Raw genomic sequence first — 20,400 nt, 5'->3', positions numbered from 1 at the left:
AGTTAAAGTTGAGGTATTACAGCTCAGGGCGAGCAGCTGATGTATTAGGGAGGTGTTTGTGTTATAGCACTGAAAGAGCCTAAGCCAGCCCTGGGCAGATGCAGTTACAGAAACAAGGTGACCAGCTCCCTTTCCTGGAGAGCCTCAGTGCCAGGACTGCAGCTCCAGCCTGCACAGCACTTCTTTGGGAGAACAAGACTTTAGGTACATAACAAACTCAAATGACTTCAGCTGGAAAACTCATGTGAGCAAACACTACCTGGAGTCTCGTAGGACCACAGCGGAGGCTGATTTGTCTTGCAGTCCTTACAGACCAAGGGGGACTGGCATTTGCAGGGGTTTTTTGGGAGGATGGGGAATTGCAGCAGCCTCTGGAGGAAAGGACATCTGAAAGGCTAAAAACCTACACTAAACCCCTCCAGCAAGCCAAACAAACCTCAAGGCTGAAAGGATCAGCCCTTAATTCAGTTGATCTAATTGTCCCCTCCCATGTATGTTTTCTGTATCAGCATAGGCACATTCCCCTGCCTCAGTGGAAATGCCAGTTGCAAATAACACCCAGGATCTACAAAGCCATAGAAACTACTGGGATTTTTAATGCTTGAGTCTATTGGCCCCTGGTCTCTGGGTTTGGCAGGGACACAGTTAACGCTCACCCTGGGAGGGTCACAGCTGCTCCCTCTTGGCACCCAGCAGAAAGGGGCTGGGTGCCATAAAAAAGCTGGTCCCAAGTGGTAGCTGGAGTGTGGGTGCTGGGGGACGTGAAGCCAAGGCAAGGCTGTCTGGGGCGGGGCTGCAATTTTAACTTCTGTTTTGCAAAAGAAGAGGTATTGCAGCAGGTGCTGCACATCCTGCTCATGCCATCCCTCAGCAGGAGTGACTGGCATGGACCCAGCAGTGAGCTAGCATGGGAGGGTTCTGGAGCCAGCCCTGGCTCTGGCAGTATCTTTCATTTCCCTGCCTGCTTTCTGTCTTTGTAATCCCTTGTGTCTCTCCTGTGTTTCTTTCTGAGTCAGTTGGCTGCCTCTCCACGTCCTTGCCTGGCACACCCTGTCACACAGCTGCGTTTCCCTGCGTGCAGCAACACTGGGGCAAAGCTCCTCTCCCCACTCCCAAAGCCCTGAGCTCCTCCCAAGGCCATTCTGGCTGTCTCCTGTCCCTATGAGCAGCTTGCCTCTAAAAACATCCCTCCTCTTGAGGGCTCAGCTGCATGCAGGTCATTCCAGAAGTAAAGTTAAATTTCCACTTTCAGCTAAACGTAGGACTTAGATGAGAGAGGAAGGGCTGATCTGCCTGTAATCACATTACTTGTGTATCTGTGACAGCCCAGATAAATCCCTTTTTAGCAGTCTATCACACTGTAATCAGATGAACATAGAGCAGGAAAAACTGGCACCATTATCAGAAAAATTGCAACATCTTGGTCTAACAGCCAACAACAATGAAATTATTGCCTAATAGATAATTTTCCAATTAAGTTTATTTTGTAGTGCCAGAAACGTGGGCTCTGACTGCTGCAGTCAAGCATTTTTTCATGGGATTGATTTGGAGCTGAGGTAAATGGGGGAAAGGAAAAAAAACGGGCTTTAAGTTTGAGACCTCACAGCTGAGACTTGTGTTGGGACAGGAGCTCCTCGAGAGGTCCCTGAGTCTGTCTGAACACAGGACTCGTTTTGGCCTGTGATGGTGACAAACTCCCTGCTGAGCAGCTGCCTCAGGGCTGGAGCTGCAGAACTGTGCAGGGCAGGGACCAAGCTCTGGGTCCTCGGCCAGAAAAGGAGGCAGAGATTCTACAGGTGGAGGTTCTGCAGGCAGAGATATGGGCACAGCAAAGCAGCCCTGGAAGTGAGACCTGTCCCTGGTCTGGAGCCAGGCAGAGGAAGAGGAGAGGAGTTGGTGCTGCCTGCCCCAGCTGACTCATCCACCTCTGGAGTGTGTGTCACATCACACCTGATCTTGTCATACAAAATTATTGTGTTTCTCTGCCCCAGAGAGCCCTCGGTCCAGGGGAGCCAAATCGCAGCCCCCTGTGCAAATGCTTGCTGGTTGGGAGAGAGATAGAGAGAGGGAGCAAGACCTGGGCTTGTCCCTGAGTGCCCATGGACATCAGCAGAGCCGGAGGGGGCAGCTTTTGGCCCTGAGGCACCTGGGTGGGTAGGACCAGACCGAGGGAGCGGAGAAGGGGTTGAGACCCAGAGCAGTGGCAGGTTATGGCACAGCAGAGCTGCTTTGGCACCACGGTGTTACATCCATGGTGGAGCAGAGCCATAACCTGGGGGAGACCCACAGAGACTGTGATGGGAGAGTCCATGCCACCAGCACAGCCCTTCTGGGACAGAGGTGCCCAGCAGCCTCGGTGACACAACACACAGGAGGAAAGGGCTTGGAGGGTTGCTCTCTGTGGTGTGCTGCATTTAGCCATTAACATCACATTTAGAGAGACTTTAGGGGGGACTTGGAGGGGAATCTTCTGTTATCTTTGAGCATTTAATCACCAGGACTCTTGGGTCCCCAAATGGGTGGGCCAGTGTGAATCCTGGAGAGTTAAGTGTGATTGTACCCTCCTGAAGGGATGGGAACATTTGTCTATCCTCTCGATGTCCCCTTGTCCGTCTTACTGGGGGCTGAGCCTCCTGGCCCCCCCGTGCTCCCAGGGAAGGGAATGCCACCCCACACCACAGCACTGCACAAGGGAAGGGCCATGGCCTCAGAGCAGCTGTGGGGGCAGTGCCTAAATCACTTCTCATAGTGATTTTCACCCTTGCCAGGTGCTAAATGCCTTTCTGCTCCAGGAAAACCTATCTCCAGCTGCTGCTGGACTGGTGCTGGCTCTCTGCTCTGGAGCCACAGGCTGAGTCATCTGTCTGGTGAACCATCAGCAGCATTTCACTCAAAATCATTTGGCCAGGCTTTTCTCTTGGCTGGGTTCTGGGGGGGGTGAGACCCCACCGTGTCCAGCCTCAGGCCCAATCCCTGGGCTGAATGTCTGGTGGGGACCTCTCATTCCACCCAGCTCCTGCCGTGTGCCTGTTCCCGAGGTGTCTGGGCTGCAGGGCACCATCCCACCTACCCCAAACACAGCTTTGCTCAGACACCTCTGTTTTTCCCTGGGGGAAGCAGAAACCCCCCATGAGCTGCTGGGAGCCCCCCGTCTGACACCTCTGCCGTGCCCCAGCCCTGCTGGGAGCATTTTGGTGGCCACCCCAGGGACTTCTCCTCCAGCAGCCCCTGGCTCATCCCACCCCAGCAGAGGGGAGAAGGCGGAGGGGACTCACCGTTGCCCATGGCCAGGACCTGCATGTTCTCAAACTCCAGGGTGGTGTACGCCGGGTCCAGCGCTGCGCTATAATCTGCCATCTCCATGTCTATGAGGGCTTTGGAAAGGCGCATTATCATCAGCAAACACGGGCCAGATTGTACCGATTCCCCTGTCCGAGGCTATTGGCCCTCTTGCCTCCCTCTGCCTTGGCTGCGTCCCCTATCTGTTGTCTTTTATTTCAGATATTTCTCTGAAAGGATTTGCTGAGCCTCAAGGCCTATACTCCCCAGAGGGGTGGAGGCAGGAGGCAGGGGTTAATCTTTAATCATCTCACCCACTGCAGAATGCTGCCGAATGCTGCTAAGCTTTTTTTTTTTTTTTTTTTTTTTTTTGGTGGAGCTGCAGTGATTGTTGTTGACTGTTTATTATGGAATCTCAAGGCACTTTGCTGATCCTGGCTCCTCCTGGGCACAGGCAGGACCAGGGGAGCAGGCTCTCACCGACAAGGGAACACCTTCCCAGGCTATTGACCTTGGTGCTGAATGTTGGTCTTAATGGTGCCTGGGATGGAAAACTTGTAGAAAACCCTACCAGCAGAACAAGGTTGCTCTTGGCTTCTGTCACTGCCTTCCCCTCCCCACCACTGGTTGCCTTCACCCCTGCTTTTCTCTTCTCTTGCTCCCTCTATCCCTCCCACTCCTTCTCCTTCTCTCTCCCTCACGGTCAGGGAAGGTCAGCTCCTGCCTGGCAATTTACACGTTGCTATGTAAAGCAAAGTGTATGACTCCTTTTACTTCCCTATAAATCAGGTTTTACAGCATCTGCATGCCCCATAAACAGATCCCACTCTCCGTGCCCAAGCAGTGAGCGGGGCTGGAGGGTGGCACAGGCACTCTGGGAATCATCAGGGCAGCTCCTGTCCCATGACTGAAATCACTCCATGCTGAACACCCCCAGCCTCAGGATTTGACTGATGTGTCTTAAAATTTTAATTAGATGAGTTAAATAATAAATAATCGATAATAAATTAGACATACTAAAACGCAGCAGAGTTCTACTCTGCAGTGTGATTTTTCCTTCTGTGGGTGCACCAACGGTGGTTCTGCTGCCTCGCCCAGACCTTGGGTCTGACCCTGCTGGTGCTGGACCCCCTTGACTGGAGCAAGCAGCAGAGCTGCCTGTGCTCTCCTCTTTGCTAACCCTGGGTGCTCTCCTCCCCAGCTGCCCCTGAGCACATCACTCCTCCACTTCAGCCAGAACTGAGACATTTCTGTGCAATTGTGAGATCACTGAGTGGGGATTTAATCGACTGCTGAACGGCACGTGGTGCAAGAGAACCAGCAATTAATGATCTGGTATCAGTTCGCTCTGCGCTGAAAACATCCCTGGGATTTCGCAACCAGCACTGTTGGTTTGAGCTCCCAACTGGGCTGTGTTTGTCCTTCCCAGGCACCCCAGTGCACTGCCAGCCCTGCTGAGCCTCCAGGGCCACGGTGTGACACCAAGGTCTCTGGCTCCACAATAGCTCGTGCCTTTGGGCAGTGATGCTAGTGATGATTTCCTATTCACATTTTAGGAGGACAAGGAATTGTTCAAGCAGCCCTTGCCACCCCCCCACAACAATGACCTACATAACAGTTCTAAACAGCTCTTCTACCCTGAGGCTTCTGGTATGCAGGAGTGAATCTGAGCTCAGGGGAGAGCCCCTGCCTTCTCACTTGGGACTGGTGATAAATGACCCTTTGCTGTAGGTAAAACAGTCATCTGGCCAGTTCACCTGAGGGACAGGCCAGAGCTCTCTGCACTCAGGTGGCTCTTCTCTTAAGCAGACACAATCCTGGCCAAAAATTGATTTTATGGTGTGCAAACCGGCATGGGGATGCTAAGGTGGAGCATAGCCCCCTCCATAGCCTCATCCCAGGGACCTCCATCCCAGTCCTGGCCAGGCCACAGTGATCCCTTTGATTAGATAAATGCTACAGACACCAGGTCAAATATGTGCAGGATTTGCCACAGCGTCTGGTAAAATATTGTAAAAACACGGCCCGTTCTGCTCTGCTCAGCAAAACAAACCTTTTGCTTCAATAGCCTGCTGAGCAAGGAGGCTGCAAAGGCTGTTTGCTCCCCAGGCAGGAAGGATTAAAAGGGCCAGGAATAGAAATTGGAGAGGCAGCGTGTGCGGGAGAGCGGCAGATAAGGAGCGGGGAAGTTTGGAGAGCATTAGGTGGCTCACAAGGCTGGGACTGTCAATGGGACATGGTGTTTTCCGCCTGGAATTGTGTTCACTGTTGTTTTCTCACTGCCACCATCCTCTGTGGGTCACCAGTGCCTCCTCCCAAATCCCTCTTCTCGCAGCCAGACCAGCCAAGGACACCATGCCCTGGAGATGGGCTCTGATGGAGACGTGTCGGCTGCTCCCTGGGCACAGGCTCTTGGGGGAGATGATGTCTCCCCTGGGATCTTCTGCCTGAGGAGTCCTGGTCTCCCCCTGACATCCTTGTGTGGTGGGTTTTGGGACAGCTTGCCAATGTAGTCATGGCTTGGACTCACCAACAGGACCCCACGGCCCTGCAGATGTTTTAGGTTGGAGATGTTCAAGTCAGCAGCTGGTTGTGGGGCTGTTTCAAACACTTCTGGTTACAGAAGACGTTTTGTCATTTTTAGTCCAAGAGAGACAACTCATAGCTGGTAAAAGCCCACTAGTTGGTGAAGGCTGTTCCCAGATCAGGTGCTCCAGGGAAGTTCTGCTCCCAGATCCCTTCCTCCCTCCTGTCCCTCCACCCACTGTTTCCTGTGTCAGGAGATGGCTGCAAAGGAGACCATGACAGCTCTGGGGCATGAAGTGTTCTATGCCAAGTGAGTATTTAATTTTTATCTGTGGAGCAGTAAATCCTTTCCCACACTGGCACATCATGACACTAATTCTGTCTTATCTATATATCCCTGACTGGTGAATTCATGCAATGCTAAAGGGGATTCCCTGAAAATAAGATCTCTGCTTCTCAGTAAATGAGAATCAGGAATAGAGTATTTAATAGGGCATTTTTGGTAAGGATGCCATCAGCTACCTCTGAGCTCTTCATGTCAAGTGGGTGATCAGGCACCTCTCTCAGGGCTCCTCGGGCACTTCTTGAACAGGGTGTTGTAGGATGAGAGGATAATTGAGGTTGGAAGGGACCTTGAAGTCTCTACTCCAGCCTCTTGCTGGAAGCAGGGGCAGCTGTGAGAGCAGCATGGGTTGCTTGGGGCTTTATCTAGTGGGGTCTTGAACACTTCCAAGGATGGAGAGTGCACAGCCTCTCTAGGCAGCTCATGCTTGACTGTCCTAATGGGAAGCTTCTCCTTAGCCACTGGCTGAACCTGTCTCCAGTTTTTATGCCTCTTGATCTCCTCCTGCCAGCTCCCCACTCTTAAGAAATGCCTGGCAGAAATGCCAGTGCCCAGAGCCAGCAGGACCAACCTCATCTTTCACTGGTGATGCCACCACTGCTGTCCCTGCTACATATCCCATCTCTCGTGTCACTCGCAGCTCCAAGGCCACTGTGGAGCTGGAATGGCTTTTTCTTGGCATGCAAGTGAAGCAGAGATGGGCTCAGGTCTGAAACCTCTGTAGAGCAGGAAAACCCTGAACAAGGTCAGGGCACTGCCCAGCCCATCACTGTGTCACCCAGCGAGCCGTGGGGAAGCAGGAAGCCCAGTTACAAGACAAAGAACAAAAGTCCTGGGGGAACGTCACCAGCAGAGTCATCTCCACACATGCAAAGGTCCCTTCTGCCTTTTTTTTTTTCCCCTTTGAAATTTCAAATTCCAGTTTGTGGACAAAGTCCTGCCTATCTGAGAATATAGATCTCCGACCACTGACCAAACTCCAGTCCAAGCAGTCCCGAGGACTGCTCTTCCCCTTGCCCACAGATGCCTCTGCTCAGTCCTTGGATCTGCCAGGAACGTGCCGAAATTTTGCACTGGAGCACAGCACTGGTACTTGCACAAAGAGGATTTTGCATTTAATGTCAGCAGCTCCCTTTCTGGGAAGAACCATCAGGAATAACCAGGTAGGAGTCTTATCACCTGCAACTCATTTGACCAGTCACTACAGATAGAAACTGAGAAAGTGAAACAAGGACTTCCATTGTGCTTATACCAGCAATTTTATCTCATGATTTAAATAAGGGAAGGGGGGGGAAAAAAGCAGCTTCAGAGGGGGTGAAAAGCAAGAGGGAACATGAGCTTGTGGAGGCAGAGCCACTCTGTATGGTTAACTGATAACTCCAGTTTGCCTCTTCCCTCTCATCTTTTCTGATTCTCCCAATTAAGCTCAACTTATTCTCATGCTAATCATTTCCTGACCTGTTTGTTCTGCATTAAAAAATTAACAGAGAGCAGTTTACTGCTTGAGTTGCTCACACAGAACTGCTACAGATTAGCAGGCAGGCTTTAAGCCTCTACACAGGACTTTTGGGTCTCACAGCCAGTCTGCACAGCTTGAGGATGAGCTTTTTTTCCTGTTTTTAAAGAACAGAATTTTCTAAAGTCAATATAAATCCCCCTCCCTCCATGCCATGAGTATATTTGCTCTGTGACTATTTCCAAATGGGAAAGATAAAGCCAAGGGCTTGTGTTTTGTCAGACTTTTGTAAACAGGGATATTTAGGCCACACTGTCAAACCCTTCTGCCTTCTAGCTCAGCATGACTCTGGAGCAGAGCTGTCAGTGTGTTAATAAGCAGCTCCAAGGAATTTGTTAGGGGCTGGGGGGCTACAGGTCAGTGCAGCTGCACAAGCCCCCAGTCCAAGGAGCAGATCTTTGCCTCTGTTCTGGGCAATCATATGACAGACACACAGACAGGGGTCTGCTCCCGTGTCCATCCCCCCAGAAGCAGAGACAAGCTTCCAGGAAAACTGGTGATTCAGCAGAAGTTCCTTAGGGTCTGTTTGCCCCTTGCCAGCTGCACACAGCACATCCATGTCCTGGCAAAACACTTTGTGGAGGTGAACCAAAATGATCCACCAGCTCCCGACAGGGAGGATGATCAACAAGCTCCAGCACCAACAGGAAGGAGGAGACAAGAGCCACATGCCTGGGGGAAGGGGCAATTTTACTGGCCTGTTAAACAGCAAGTCACTCTTGGTGATTTACTTTCCCCAGGGCTGAAGCACCTGCCACTGAGGTTGGGACAGATGTGGTTTGGGGCTGGGGTGATGCCCAGGACAGGCAGTCCCTGAGCAGATCCCAGACACACTGCCACTGATGAGCTTGTGACATGTGGTGGCAGCCCAGGCTCCCCAGCACAGCTCAGAGTGACAGAGGCAGCCTGCAACCTCAGGCTGTTTCTCACCAATGCCAAAGTTATCAAAATGGGGCCAAACCAACCAAAAGCCAAGTGTGGAGAATCAAGGCGGTTTTTGTACATGGGAAGAGACACTTCAAAGGAGGTAGAAGACTCTGCCTGAACTCCTCTCCAAAAGCAACATGTGCATCTCAGCTGAAGCTGGCATGGGTTTTGGGGCTGGAGACAATTATTGGAGTTAAATAAATAGCTGCTCTGCAAATGTGGTAGGGAAAGAACTGCAAACCTGGGGACAGTCAGACCATTTCAGGATATACTGCTCTGGCAATAACACCGTGTGTGCCTTTCATCCCAAGACCAGAAAGGGGTTTATTATCTTGCCTAACAAAGGCTCTGAACTCTTGAGGAAGTAATTATTATTTCCCTTGGGAGCTGTTATTATGCAAGGACAGTAAGTTAGAGTTGTTCCCAGAAGGGCAGCTGTGCTCAAAAATGCCAGGGCATTTACTGGTGTGTATCAACATCACCCTGCCTGTACTGCAGCCCCTGAAAACAGCATCTGGCCTCTGGGACCTGAGGCTCTGGAAATCTGGCTGCTCTGTTTTCATGTAAAATTGCCCACTGAGCCCAAGACCAAGTGAGGAAGAGGAACTGTGAGATTCATCTCCTTCCTTTACACCACAGGCTGCAATTTGTATCGAGTTACAGCTCCCACCACTGATCCCACTTGCCCCCCTGAGCCCCTACAGCAGGACCATTGCACTCCACCCAAATCTCAACCCAGTGAAGACCTGGCCACTTTCCTGCAAAACACTCTCCTGCCTTTTTGGGAGGAAATCCAGAAAATCTCTGACTTTGCCATGTGCTGTTTTGGATGCCCTGTCTGCACTGGCAGTTGCTTGCCTGTGGTTTAAGCCCCATTTAAATGGGGGAGCAGAAGCCACAGGGAAGCAGCAGCTCTGGAGGAGGGTTTGCTGCCAGCAATAAGCACCTATTGCCCTCTGTGCCTCACCAGCTCACATGTTTAGTGTGGCAGGGAACTCAGCAGCCCACTCTGGACTTGGAGGGAACTTGTTTAGCAGGTGGATGTGATCCCTTTGGACCTGAAGTAATCTTGCAGCTTCCCAGGACGAGGATTCTCACTGAGCTCACAGTCTGACAGGCAAGCAAGTCCCTGCCTTCAGCCCTGCCAGCTGTTTGCAGGGCTCTTGCGTTTCGTTGACATTATATGTTCATTGTACACACGTGAAACAGCCCCTGAATCGTTCCAGCTGTGGAGCAATAGGGGGAGGAGAACAGCCAAAATCAACAATGGTTACACATCAAATTTTACTTTTTTTTTTTTTTTTTAAATTTCTTTTTGCAAAGGTGGATGCATCAGCAAGCCACGCCTGGAAGTGACCTCCAGAGGCTGCTGGGGCTCTCGGGATCAGCCCTCACTCAAAATCAAGGCAAAAGTCTGCAAAGCTGCTAGGGGGGCTGGAGGAGGGTGGAGGCAGAGCTGCAGCAGGGCAGGGATAGCAGGGGGACAGTCGGAGCCCACAGCCCCAGGGGAGGACCAAGCAAGGGCACCTCAAGGGCAGAAAGTGTCTTCCTGAACCCCAAGCTGTGGGCTGCTCCATCTGCCCTCCTCCTGCCCCGGGCTGGCTGGCAAAGTCATTCCCAGCTGGGGAGCTGAACTTTGGGGGAACATCTCAGGACAGGGCCAAGCAGGCCCCTGATGGGAGGCAGCACGAGGAAGGCCAAAAGCTGCTGTGGGTGGGAGCACTGGCAGGGTTGAATGGGGAGAGGTAGGCTGGGCATAGGAAAAAAGAAAACACAAAGGGGTGGTAAGTTAAAATTTGAGAGATTCCAGTTTCTGGAGACAGAAGGAAACAAGTTAGTGCAAAATGATTTTTCTCTGCAGGAGTGTGCAGAGTGCTGAACAGCCTGTGTTGTCCCCAGAGGACACTGTTGTCCCCAGTGTCCCAGTTGCCAGAGCACAGCAAGAGGTGAGTAGGAGCCAAACAGGACCCAGGGGCTCTGTGTCCACAGCAGCTGTGCAGCCCTGCAGCCCGTGGCCACCACACACCCCCCTGTACAAGACAACCATCCTGTCCACTGCCAGGGACACAAAAACACAGCAGAAAGCAAGGTGTGGGAACATGGGAGTCTCCTACATGGGGAACAGCAAGGGAAAGGGATCACAGGTCTCCACAGTCCCAGGAACCCATGGCCAGGACACTGCAGTGCCAGCTGCAACCAAACATGGGAAACTGCTAATTAGCCTTTGAGTATTTGACCTGTGTCTCCAAGACTGGATAACACTATTATTTTTCCTTTTGCATTCCTGTAAGACCCAGTGCCATTGGCCTTTTGTATCATAAAAATATTAAACTATATTATGACCATAAACTACATCATTTGAGGAAATGAACCATTTCTACCGAACGTATCACGGGACACTGAAGCCATGAACTTTCCTAAATGAATTGCCAGCTGATAAAGAGCTCAGGTACTGCTGGGAGCAGCCCCCAGCACGTGGCTCCCCACTCAGCCCTGGCGTGGGGAGCTCATCCCGTGGGGTGGTGACTGGCATGCAGGCTGGACAGGAGGCACCAACCCCACTGCCAGCACAAGCCCTGCTTGGGGGGAATTGCTCAGGCCAGAGGAGCCCCAGGGTTTTTGCTGTGCCCCAGGGTGGAGGGGGGATGTCGGGGTGTTTTGAGGATGAGGCTCTGTGAGGCAACAGGGGTGCAGGGCTCAGGATGAATAAAACATGTCCAAGTGCCTGCAGCCCCTCCAGCAGCACCCTGAGCCCACTCAGCCTCCTCATTTCCTCGCCCCCTCACCAAGGTCCCTGTGAGTGCTGGGGCTGAGCACAGAGCTGGCTGGAGTGGGACAAGTTCTGGAGGGGGCCACAGAGGGGGAACCAAAAAACTACTCTGGTAAGAATTCCATGCAGCTGGTAAGGTTTGAGTCGGAAGTGTTTTTCTCTTAGTTGCTTTTAAGCTTTCATTATGAGGACTGGGTAAATCCTGCTGCAGATGTGGCTCAGGAGCAGAGGCTGTGCTGCAAGTGGCAGGATCCGTCCCCAGGCCCGCTGAGACTGCAGCACAGGGCAGTAATGCCAGACACTGGGAGCTGGGCTGAGAATGACTAAATCATTTTGCAAACAACACAGGCAGTCACTGGAGTGTCCATGGGATGCCAGCCTAACTCCACCACCTCTTCCCCCAGGAGTCACAGCACCCCCCAACATACCACCCACATTGGGGTGCCTCTCTCTTGAGCCCCAGAATGAACTTGGGGACATCAGCCATCAGCACCCGCAAACCTGGCATGTTCACCCCGCACAAAGCAAAACGTGCGGGGTCCCTTCGGGTGGGGACCAGTGGGAATAAGCACATTTTGGCAGCTTGAATCCCCACGGGAGGCCCTGGGGGCTGCTGGTGCCCCTCACTCACACAGCCTGGCTACGCAGCCCCTTCTCTCCGTGCTGCGAGCGCCGAGGGGAGCGCGGGGGGTACCTGGAGTTTCCTGGAGGAGGTCGTATCTGCTGCCATTCATCTTCCAGAGGTGCTCAGCTCCGTGGGCAGAGCTAAGGGAGTCTTGCCCCTGGACGGGGCTGTCCAGCCGTGGGTGAGCCCCCCGTGGGCAGCGGGGCACGAGCCATGCCCAGGAGCTGGCTGCAGTGCAGCAGCAGGGACTGGCTAATCCCTTAATGCTGGTCACAATGAGATTTGATGGGGAGCAGGAGTTTGTGCTGCAGAGCTGCAGGTTTTAAAGGGTTCTGGCCGCTACCCGGAGGAAAATTATAAGGTGGTTCTGGGTCTGTGCCCCGCGGCTGCACCCACAGCAGTACCTGCTGCTCTCTGGGCCACCTTTCAGAGGTGCCCTCACCCTGCTCTCTGGCCTGCCAGTGGGTTTCTTCTGGGCAGGGGGTGCCTGGCCACACATGCAGCTCTAGAGGTTGATTCAGAAAATGTGCCTGGGTGTGTCTGACAGTGGGAGTGGGTCTGACTCCTTCTCCAGGGAGGGGCTGACTGTTTTCTCTTTAAAATGTTTTTATATAAATACCCAGAACACCACATCCTTGAGCAACAACCTTGGTCTCCCCTTCTGGCCACCATCATGATGTGTGGGATAGGAGGCATGGGGATGAAACAGGGTGGCAGGCGAGAGTTTCCTACCCGGTGCTCCCATCCCAGGCAGCCTGAGATTTTGGCTGTGCCTTGTCCCACAGCCCATCCAAGACAAGCCCACAGAAAGAAAATGGATTTTCCAACTGCCAGACTACAAGAAACCTCTCTCTGGCACCCCAGCACTGCCCTCTCTGGGCCTTTTTCTGGAGGTGAAGCTGCTGCAGTGGGGGCTGATGCCCAACATTCCCACATGGAGCAGGGAGCAGCATCAAGGGCAGGGCTGGGACTGAACTGTGTGTAACCCCATGACACCTCCCTTCACCCCTCTGTTTCCACACAGCTTTTAATGCCTGTAACAGGGAAACACACCCAAGTCAACACAGACTTCTCCCAGCCGATGGCAGTCCCCAGGCACACACCCATGGATGAGCCACAGGCACTACCCGGCTCTGCTTCCACCCCCTCCATCCCACCACCATTTAGTCCTCAATGGCAGCAGACTTTAGGCAGGAGAGCAGCCAGGGCTGTGGATCTGAAGCCTGGGTGTTTGTCCTGTTGCCCCTCCTGCTTCCTTATTCCACCCTTCATTTGTTGATGCCGCCTTTGCCCTGCCGATGCCAGGCTGGTTCCCTTGGGAATCCATCAGAGCCTTGCACACTCTTCCCTGCCTGGGCACCTCCACCTGGCTGAGCCTGCCCATCCCTGGGGCAGGACCTGCTCCTGCTCACAAGCTGTGGTGACTGCAAGCAAGAGGCCAGGCAGCTGGATGGGAAACTGCAGCACAGTCAGGGCCCTTTTCCACGGGGTGCATGTGGGTGTGTGTTGTTTTATGCCTTCTGCTGAGCCCCCCAGTGCTGCCCTGTCCATTAACCTGACACTTTACCCAGTCTCACAGCCCACTGCCAGATTTCCTTGGGTGACAGTAGCACCAGAGAATCCTCTTCCCATGCTGAGCCACTGCTTTTCACTGGAGTAGTGGGGTGGACAGTGCCATCCTGGCAATGGGGTGGGATGCAGGACTTGTCCAGCCAGCTGGAAGCCAGGGCAGCTTGGCACACTGGAGAGGAGCTGCAGCAGTCTCTTACCATGGGGTGTCAGCCATGGGGTGTCAGCCTCTTGGGGGCCGTGCAGCAAAATGATGAGCCTCCCCTGGGAGCAGAGGGGGAGAGAAGTGGCTGAGCAGGGCAGAGGAGCTGGGCTCTGGGGACTCCATGAAGGGCACTGGGCCATAAACATGGCACGGTGGCTGTCGTTTATGTGTCAGCAAACACGCTGAGTGGGCTCTACTATTGATTCTGACCACATAAACCAGTGTTGTGGCACTTGTTCAGGTTTGTGCAGGTTTTACAGCTCTTGTTCTGAGAAGTGCCCAGGTATTTGGTTTTACTCCTTCCTTCAGGTCTATCTGTTGACATTGGCTCTCCCAACCAGAGCGTTGGGCCATGCCAGGAAGTTGAGTGTATGGCTCTCCTTGCGTTTCCCACTTTCCCAGGTGTTATCGCCTATAAAATCTCACACACACCCATGGCTGGGACAGGTTTCTGGTGCAGAGGCAGGTGAAAGGTGCCCACTGGTCCCCACCACTGGCTGGTGGGTTTGGGTGCCCTGTGCTCACAGGAGCTGAGCCACCCACCCTGACAGATGGATGGGCAAAGCTGCAGGGAAGGTGTTGCCCTGGGAAGTCCGGGGCAAAGTCAGAGGTCTGTAGGGCTGCGATGAAATTGGGATGTCAAAACCCACTTGGATGTCCAGAGAAGGAGAAGGTGTCAGGGCTCCCAGAGCACCATCACAGAGGAGATGGGCCACGCTTGGTGACCTACAGCAGGAGGCACATAGTGTCACCCATTCCCTACTGTCAGTCCTCTTCCCATCAGGAGGTGCCAGCACTGGCTGTGCCCTCAGTGACACCTTGGTGCTGGGGGCTCAGGGGGCTTGAGCCCATAGTGATGGTCCCTGTCTGCCCCTCAGCACCAGAGCTCCTGTTACTGTGTGGATGCAGCTGGAGTCCCTCTGCTGGCTGCAGCATTTTGGGATAGAAAGACTGGTCTGGCCTCGCAGACCCTGCAGCTTTTTGGAGCCAGGAACCTTTGACTGCTGGTGCCTTTCCACAGCCACTTGCTCTGCATGGAGCTGCTCCTCTCATAACTTCAGTGGAGCATCCTGAGCCTACCTTTATTTTTTGAGGCATGCACTTCCTGAAGGGATTTGCTGGGTAATTGCAGTCCATGCTCAGGCTGAAGCTGGGAATGTGGTGCCTGTGCCCAGCACAGGAGAGCAGAGCCATCAGCCCCAGGTTCACAATACAACCACTACCTCGAAACCTGCCTTCCATGAAAATTCTGCAACACTTGCCATTTCCACATACATTTCTGCCAGGAGCCTTGTTTGCTTGAATATTTGAGGAAAGCAAACAGAGAAGGAGCCTGAACACAAACAGTCGCGGATGTTTTTTTGCAATCTTTGCCCTGTTCTGACCCCAAGCCTGCTGGCAGAGATGCTTGCAGGCATCCCCCTGCCCGACACACCCCTTGGCTCTGCCCTGTGTGCTGCCTTGAGCCCCTTTGCTGGCCCTGCTGTAAATACTGCTGTATGCAAAACAAAACTCACCCAGCCCTTGCTGTCTGTGGGACCACCATTGCTCACCATCCCCTTGCACTCATGCTAAGTAAACATTTTTAATGCCATTCAAGAGATGTCAGCAGATGACTAACACAGTATGTCTGACTCGCAGACCTACACCTGCCCTGCCAAGCTCAGAACATATCTCAGACACTCCTCAAGCCTTCCAGAACCTCTTGCTGCTCACTTCGCAGGGCCAGAGCTCATTTCCTACTGACAGCAGCCCTCTGGGCTCACTCCCCTCTATAAAAATACCATTGTGTTTCAAGCAAAGCCAAGGGGGTGCTGCTGGCCCAGTGAACAGCTGGGGTGAGGCAGGAGAAGTCACAGTCCTGTGGGCAAGTGCAGCTGCCCCATGACACTGAGCAGCATCCCTGCAGCCCCTGAAATGGGGGGAGCATCCCCAGCTCCTCCCCAGGGAAACCTTCACCAAGCACCAGCAAATAACTCTCGGGATCAGGCCAAGGCTCTAAAGCAGTGATTGTCCCTTTTGCATCTCAGTAAATATCTGTGCTTCTTCCTGCCTGCATCAAGCACTGGAAAGTGCTGACCTTGCCACACCAGTGTTATAGCCTCCCCCCAACAGCCAGCAAGGACAAGCAGGAATGGGGACAAGGAAGGGGGCTGTCTCAGGTGTCCTAACACCCACTGGTCCCTGATGGCCTCCGGGCCATGGACACAGAGCACGAGGTGTAAACAGAGGAATTAAGTAGCAGCTGACACGAGCAATCAAGGAGGAAAAGCTTAGCTCGGGTCATATCTAGTGGAAAGCTGTAAAAAACTAGATGCATTTGGCAGTGAAAAATAATTGTTTCACAATGCAAAGTAAAAATATTTGGAAATTCTGCCTCCTTTTATGTTCCTCAGTTGAAACTATTGCTCACATCTGACCAGAACGCCTGAGCAGCAATGACGTCTCACATTTTTCAGCTATTTTCCAAAGCTGCTTTACTGATCAGGGCCAGCCCTGATCATGTGCTGGGCCCTGCTGTAACCACAGGCCCTGGGGACCCCAGAGCTGCTCCCAGTGCTGCCTGCACTGGGATTGAGACCAATTGCCCGGATGGTGCCCAAGTGTCATCAGGAGGATAAAGGTGGAGCCAGGGGCTCATCCCCTCCTCGCTGCCCAGCAGAGGATGATGCCCTCACCCTCTCTCCATCCCCTGCCTTCTTGCACAACCATTTGCAGCTTCCCATAGAGATTTAGCACCAATTTGCCCAGTGGAGCCCTTTCCAGCTCCCAGCCTGCCCTCAGCATGTGGTGGTGAGGATGCTGACTGTGCTCCAGCTCCCTGGCTCTCCATGAGCTGTGGCAACACTCCCCTCTTGGCCAGGGGCCAGTGCAGGGTGCTGGGGACAGGCCACCTTTGTCACCACCTGGCAGTGCATCCCCCAGATCCCTTCCACAAGGCACAAGTCTGATGGGAGGGAAAAGAGTGCCCCCGAGATATGGTTTGGGGGGAATGCTGATGGCAGGGGCAGGGGATGGATGGGAGGGTTGCAGTAACTGCAGTGGGAGGATGCCCCACTCTCTGCTCTTACTGATGCCACCAGTGCCAAGAGAGGGCTAGACCTGAGGCTGAATGCCAGTGCCTAGATTCCCCCTTTGAATATATCCCTGGCTTCAGATGGAGGCTGAAATCCCAGAGCCCTCGAGATGGAGGGGGAGAAGGAAAAATCAGAAAATGTTTCTATCTGTCAAAGGAAACTGAAAATAACTGTGCAACCCCTCTAAGTCTGAAGGCTCATCCAATGCTGAAGGTGAACCCTGGTGTGCATCCACCAGCCATGCCAGCTGGAATGGCCTGTCCTTCCAGGGCTGGGAGAGCAGCACTGATGGGCTGGGCTGGGACTCAGCACCACCACCACTGTGTGAGCCCCCTCATTGCTCTGCACGGGAATAAAACTGCCAGTGGCCCTGGGAAGGGTTTGGCCACCACTTTGCCATCTTCATGATGATGCATCCTGGCTGCTGTGCCCACCCTGCTGCCCACCCCCATCCCAGCCCTGCAGTGCTGCAGTCTGCCAGGGGTTGCACTGCCCGGTCCCCTGTCCCTCCAGCCCTTCCTCGCCTCTATTTGGATAACTTTTTCACCCGTTTTATTTATGAGGGCTCCCCTCCTTCTGCCAACACTCTGAGTTTCCTCTCGCTCTGCTCTGGGAGGCCCATCTCGCTTTGTTACACTTCTTATTTCTCTCCCCCTCGCACGGCCCCAGGCTCGCAGGCAGCGGTGCCGGCCCGAGCCTTTGTTCAGCCCCGGGAGCAGATGGGAGAGCGGCCGCGGGTGGGATGGGCAGCGATTCCTCCCCATCCACCCAACAGCACCCGGCTATGCCTGCACTTGCCCAAGCTCAGCATGTGGCTCAGTCACTGACTCTCAGACTGAAAAATTAGGAGAAAACCAGGATTGAAAAAAAAAAATTTAAAAAAAAATCAGGAGGAAAATAATATCGGAAATGTTTGCTTGCCTGTGTTTTAGGTCCCTGATGTTCCAGGGCTGGCAAGAGGCTGCTCCCATTACAGCCAGATGCAAGTGGGCAGAGTAACTTCATCTTAAGTGATTAAAGAGCTTGTCCAGCTCCTTGCATTGCTTCTGTCAGGCAAAGCTGGCTGCTCACTACAGAAATGAGGCTGGCTTTGCACCCTGGGGCAAAGCTGGACACAGGCACCCTGGATGTGGGGGCAGCCAGATCCAGCCATCCTGCACTACCCTGTCTCCCAGGCTGATGGGAACAGCCCTTGAGCCTCCTCTTCTCTTGCAAAGGAGGCTCAAGTCAGTCCCAGCAAGCTGGGTGGGCCAGGAGCCATCTCCCACCAGCAGCAGGGGCTTCAGCATGGAGGATGCTCAGCACTCACTGCTCCTGGGCCAGTCCTTGCTCCAGGATCTGACACTCAGCACATCTCAGAGGCATCAAGCCCTTGTTCCACCAGTTCACAAGCATCCTGAATTACATGGCTCGTTGCACGTTGTCCAAGAAGCACCAGCTGGACACAAAGCCACGACCTGCACTGAACAGACCAAAAACTGGGCATTTTTCTGAGTCCAGCTTTGTGTGAGGCCCAGTCCCACTTCTGTATCCTGCAGCTCAGAGGCCAGGGTGAACGGAGGTCCTCCAGAGACCTGGCTCCTGTGGGCCTGGGATGCACAAATGAGCAACCTGATAAAAACAGGCTAAAACTCAGCATTTCATAACTGCTTGACCACAGCTGCCTGGTCCAGCCCAGCACAGTGACACTACTACAGACCCTGTGCAGTTCCTACATGTTTCTATTGCCACAGGCCATGGATCCACCAAAATGCTGATGAGCCCATGGCTCAGCATGGGGAGATGTGATCTGAAATAAAGTGATCTGCAGAGTACTGAAGTGCTGAGGACTGGGGCAAGGATGCACAGGGCAGTGTGGATGCCACCACAGGGGTGGGTTAGGTCTGGAGGTGGCACCCACAGGAGGCTGCAGGTCTGGAGCAAGAGAAACCACCACCCAAAGTAAGGCCATGAGCAAAGTGTGAGGAGGTGGCCTGGGAGTCCCACAAGCCCTCCTGGCACCTGGCTGGAAGGTGGGCTGGGGGGGCTGTACATGTTTGTAAAGGAAAAGAGAAGCAGGACATGAAAAATAGAGTGAGGAAAGGCAAGGTAGTATGATGGAGAGCCCCATGGAAGGTGGTGGAAAGCCAGGAGAAGTCATGGAGGGCCATAAGGAAGTGATGGAGAGCCATGGAGAGTGATGGAGAGCCATGAGGATCTGACAGAGAGCCACAGGAAGTGATGGAGAGCCATGGAGACTGATGGAGAGCCATGAGGATGTGATGGAGAGCCATGGAGAGTGATGGAGAGCCTCATAACTGTGAGACCTCAACTGCTGTGGCCTCACTCCACATCCTGGCCACATCCAGGGAACTGGTGTTCCCAAATCACACAGGACCAAACCAGCCCCAGCTCTTTGCTGTGCAGCAGCACAGGCACAGTTGACCTGTCCTGAGGATAACAGCGGGCTGATGTGAGCCCGGGCAGGGGCACCTGTCCCCTGGTGCCCACGTGCATTTGTTGGCAGTTGGCACCCAGCACAGCCAAGGAGCAAAGCGGCGCAGGGCTGCTCCGGGCTGGTGCCCACTGTGCCATGCAGGGAGCACAGGCACAGGCCTGGAGAGCATTCCCTGCGGCCAGGAGCCTGGGCAGCGACGTGCCACCTGATGCTCTGCACCACAGAGGCTGGAGGCTGCTGTTCATCCAGGTACTGCACTCCCTGCTGGGAAACCTGCCCAGCTGTAACATCGGCCCAGCCCCGGCCCTTGGCGGGAGCTCGGCACTGGCTGTGCCCGCTGTGCCCGCTCACACAGCCCGGCTGTGCCACAGCCCGAGCACCGGGGCTGGCTGCATGTCCTGAGGCAGCACATCACCTCCTCTAAGCTGCTGCCACTTGTGCTGCAAACCCTCCAGCAGCCCCTCTGCCAGCTTGGGCACGTGCCTTCTTCTTCGGGCCAAGTAGAGCGGGAGGGAGAAATCGCGTATACAGATGTATTCACATCGCATAAAAAATCAATCAGAGCCCTTTTCCTGCCTCCATCTCCAGCCTTTGCAGGTGCCTGAGCCGGTGGGGGCCAGGCAGCGTGGCGGGGCTGGGATGTGGGGCTGGGGGCTGCTGCCCGCTGGCAGCCCCGGTCCCCGCGACGGGACGGCAGCGCGGGCGATGGGAACGCCGTACTCACCATATGGAGCCTCCATCTTAGCGCTTAGCTGGGTGCTTACATTGACCATGTCTCGCCGGCTACTGCTATGGGGACTTGGGGTGGAAAAACCAGAGGAAGTAGAGGAACAAAAAAAAAAGAAATCTAAATAAATAAATAAAAATGTCTCTCACTAAGGAACTAGGTGAAGGCAGGAGGGAGCAGCGGAGAGGCAGGGCGAGGAAACCTGCCTCTCCTGTTATCTTATTGATTCGCTTAATCAGGGCTAATGTGGGTGGAGATGTTAAATAGTAACCAAGCTCTTATGGAAACCAATCTGCAAGGTGCCGTTGCTGTAGCTATAGTAACTGCTGCCAAGCTAGAAACTCAAACATGGCTTTTACTGGACTCTTTTGGGGCTCCCGTTTGCAGACAGTGTCAAGG

At 53.7% G+C, this 20,400-nt stretch overlaps 1 protein-coding gene and 1 long non-coding RNA gene across 4 annotated transcripts in view; one reads left to right on the top strand and one right to left on the bottom strand.

Moving 5' to 3' along the window:
- HNF4A (hepatocyte nuclear factor 4 alpha) overlaps nt 1–20,194 on the bottom strand; it is a 34,808-nt gene extending 14,614 nt beyond the window's left edge. For 2 of the 3 annotated variants that reach the window (XM_027646098.1, XM_027646099.1), the window contains exon 1: nt 3,276–3,558. In XM_027646098.1, coding sequence (XP_027501899.1) covers nt 3,276–3,396 — 121 coding nt within the window. In that variant the 5' untranslated portion in view covers nt 3,397–3,558. Of the gene's footprint in view, nt 1–3,275; nt 3,559–19,998 lie in introns of those variants that run through there. The other variant, XM_027646100.1, reaches the window with a different exon arrangement.
- On the top strand, nt 6,953–10,943 carry LOC113948471. Its single transcript, XR_003528160.1, has 2 exons — nt 6,953–7,311; nt 10,453–10,943. It is a non-coding gene; the product is annotated as an uncharacterized LOC113948471 (long non-coding RNA).
- Nucleotides 20,195–20,400: the final 206 nt, after the last annotated feature.

The sequence above is a fragment of the Corapipo altera genome, unplaced genomic scaffold (assembly GCF_003945725.1).
Source record: "Corapipo altera isolate COAL_440 unplaced genomic scaffold, ASM394572v1 64, whole genome shotgun sequence".
NCBI lineage: Eukaryota > Metazoa > Chordata > Aves > Passeriformes > Pipridae > Corapipo > Corapipo altera.
The sequence above is the reverse complement of the archived record's forward strand: the minus strand, read 5'-3'. Positions and strand labels throughout refer to the sequence as shown.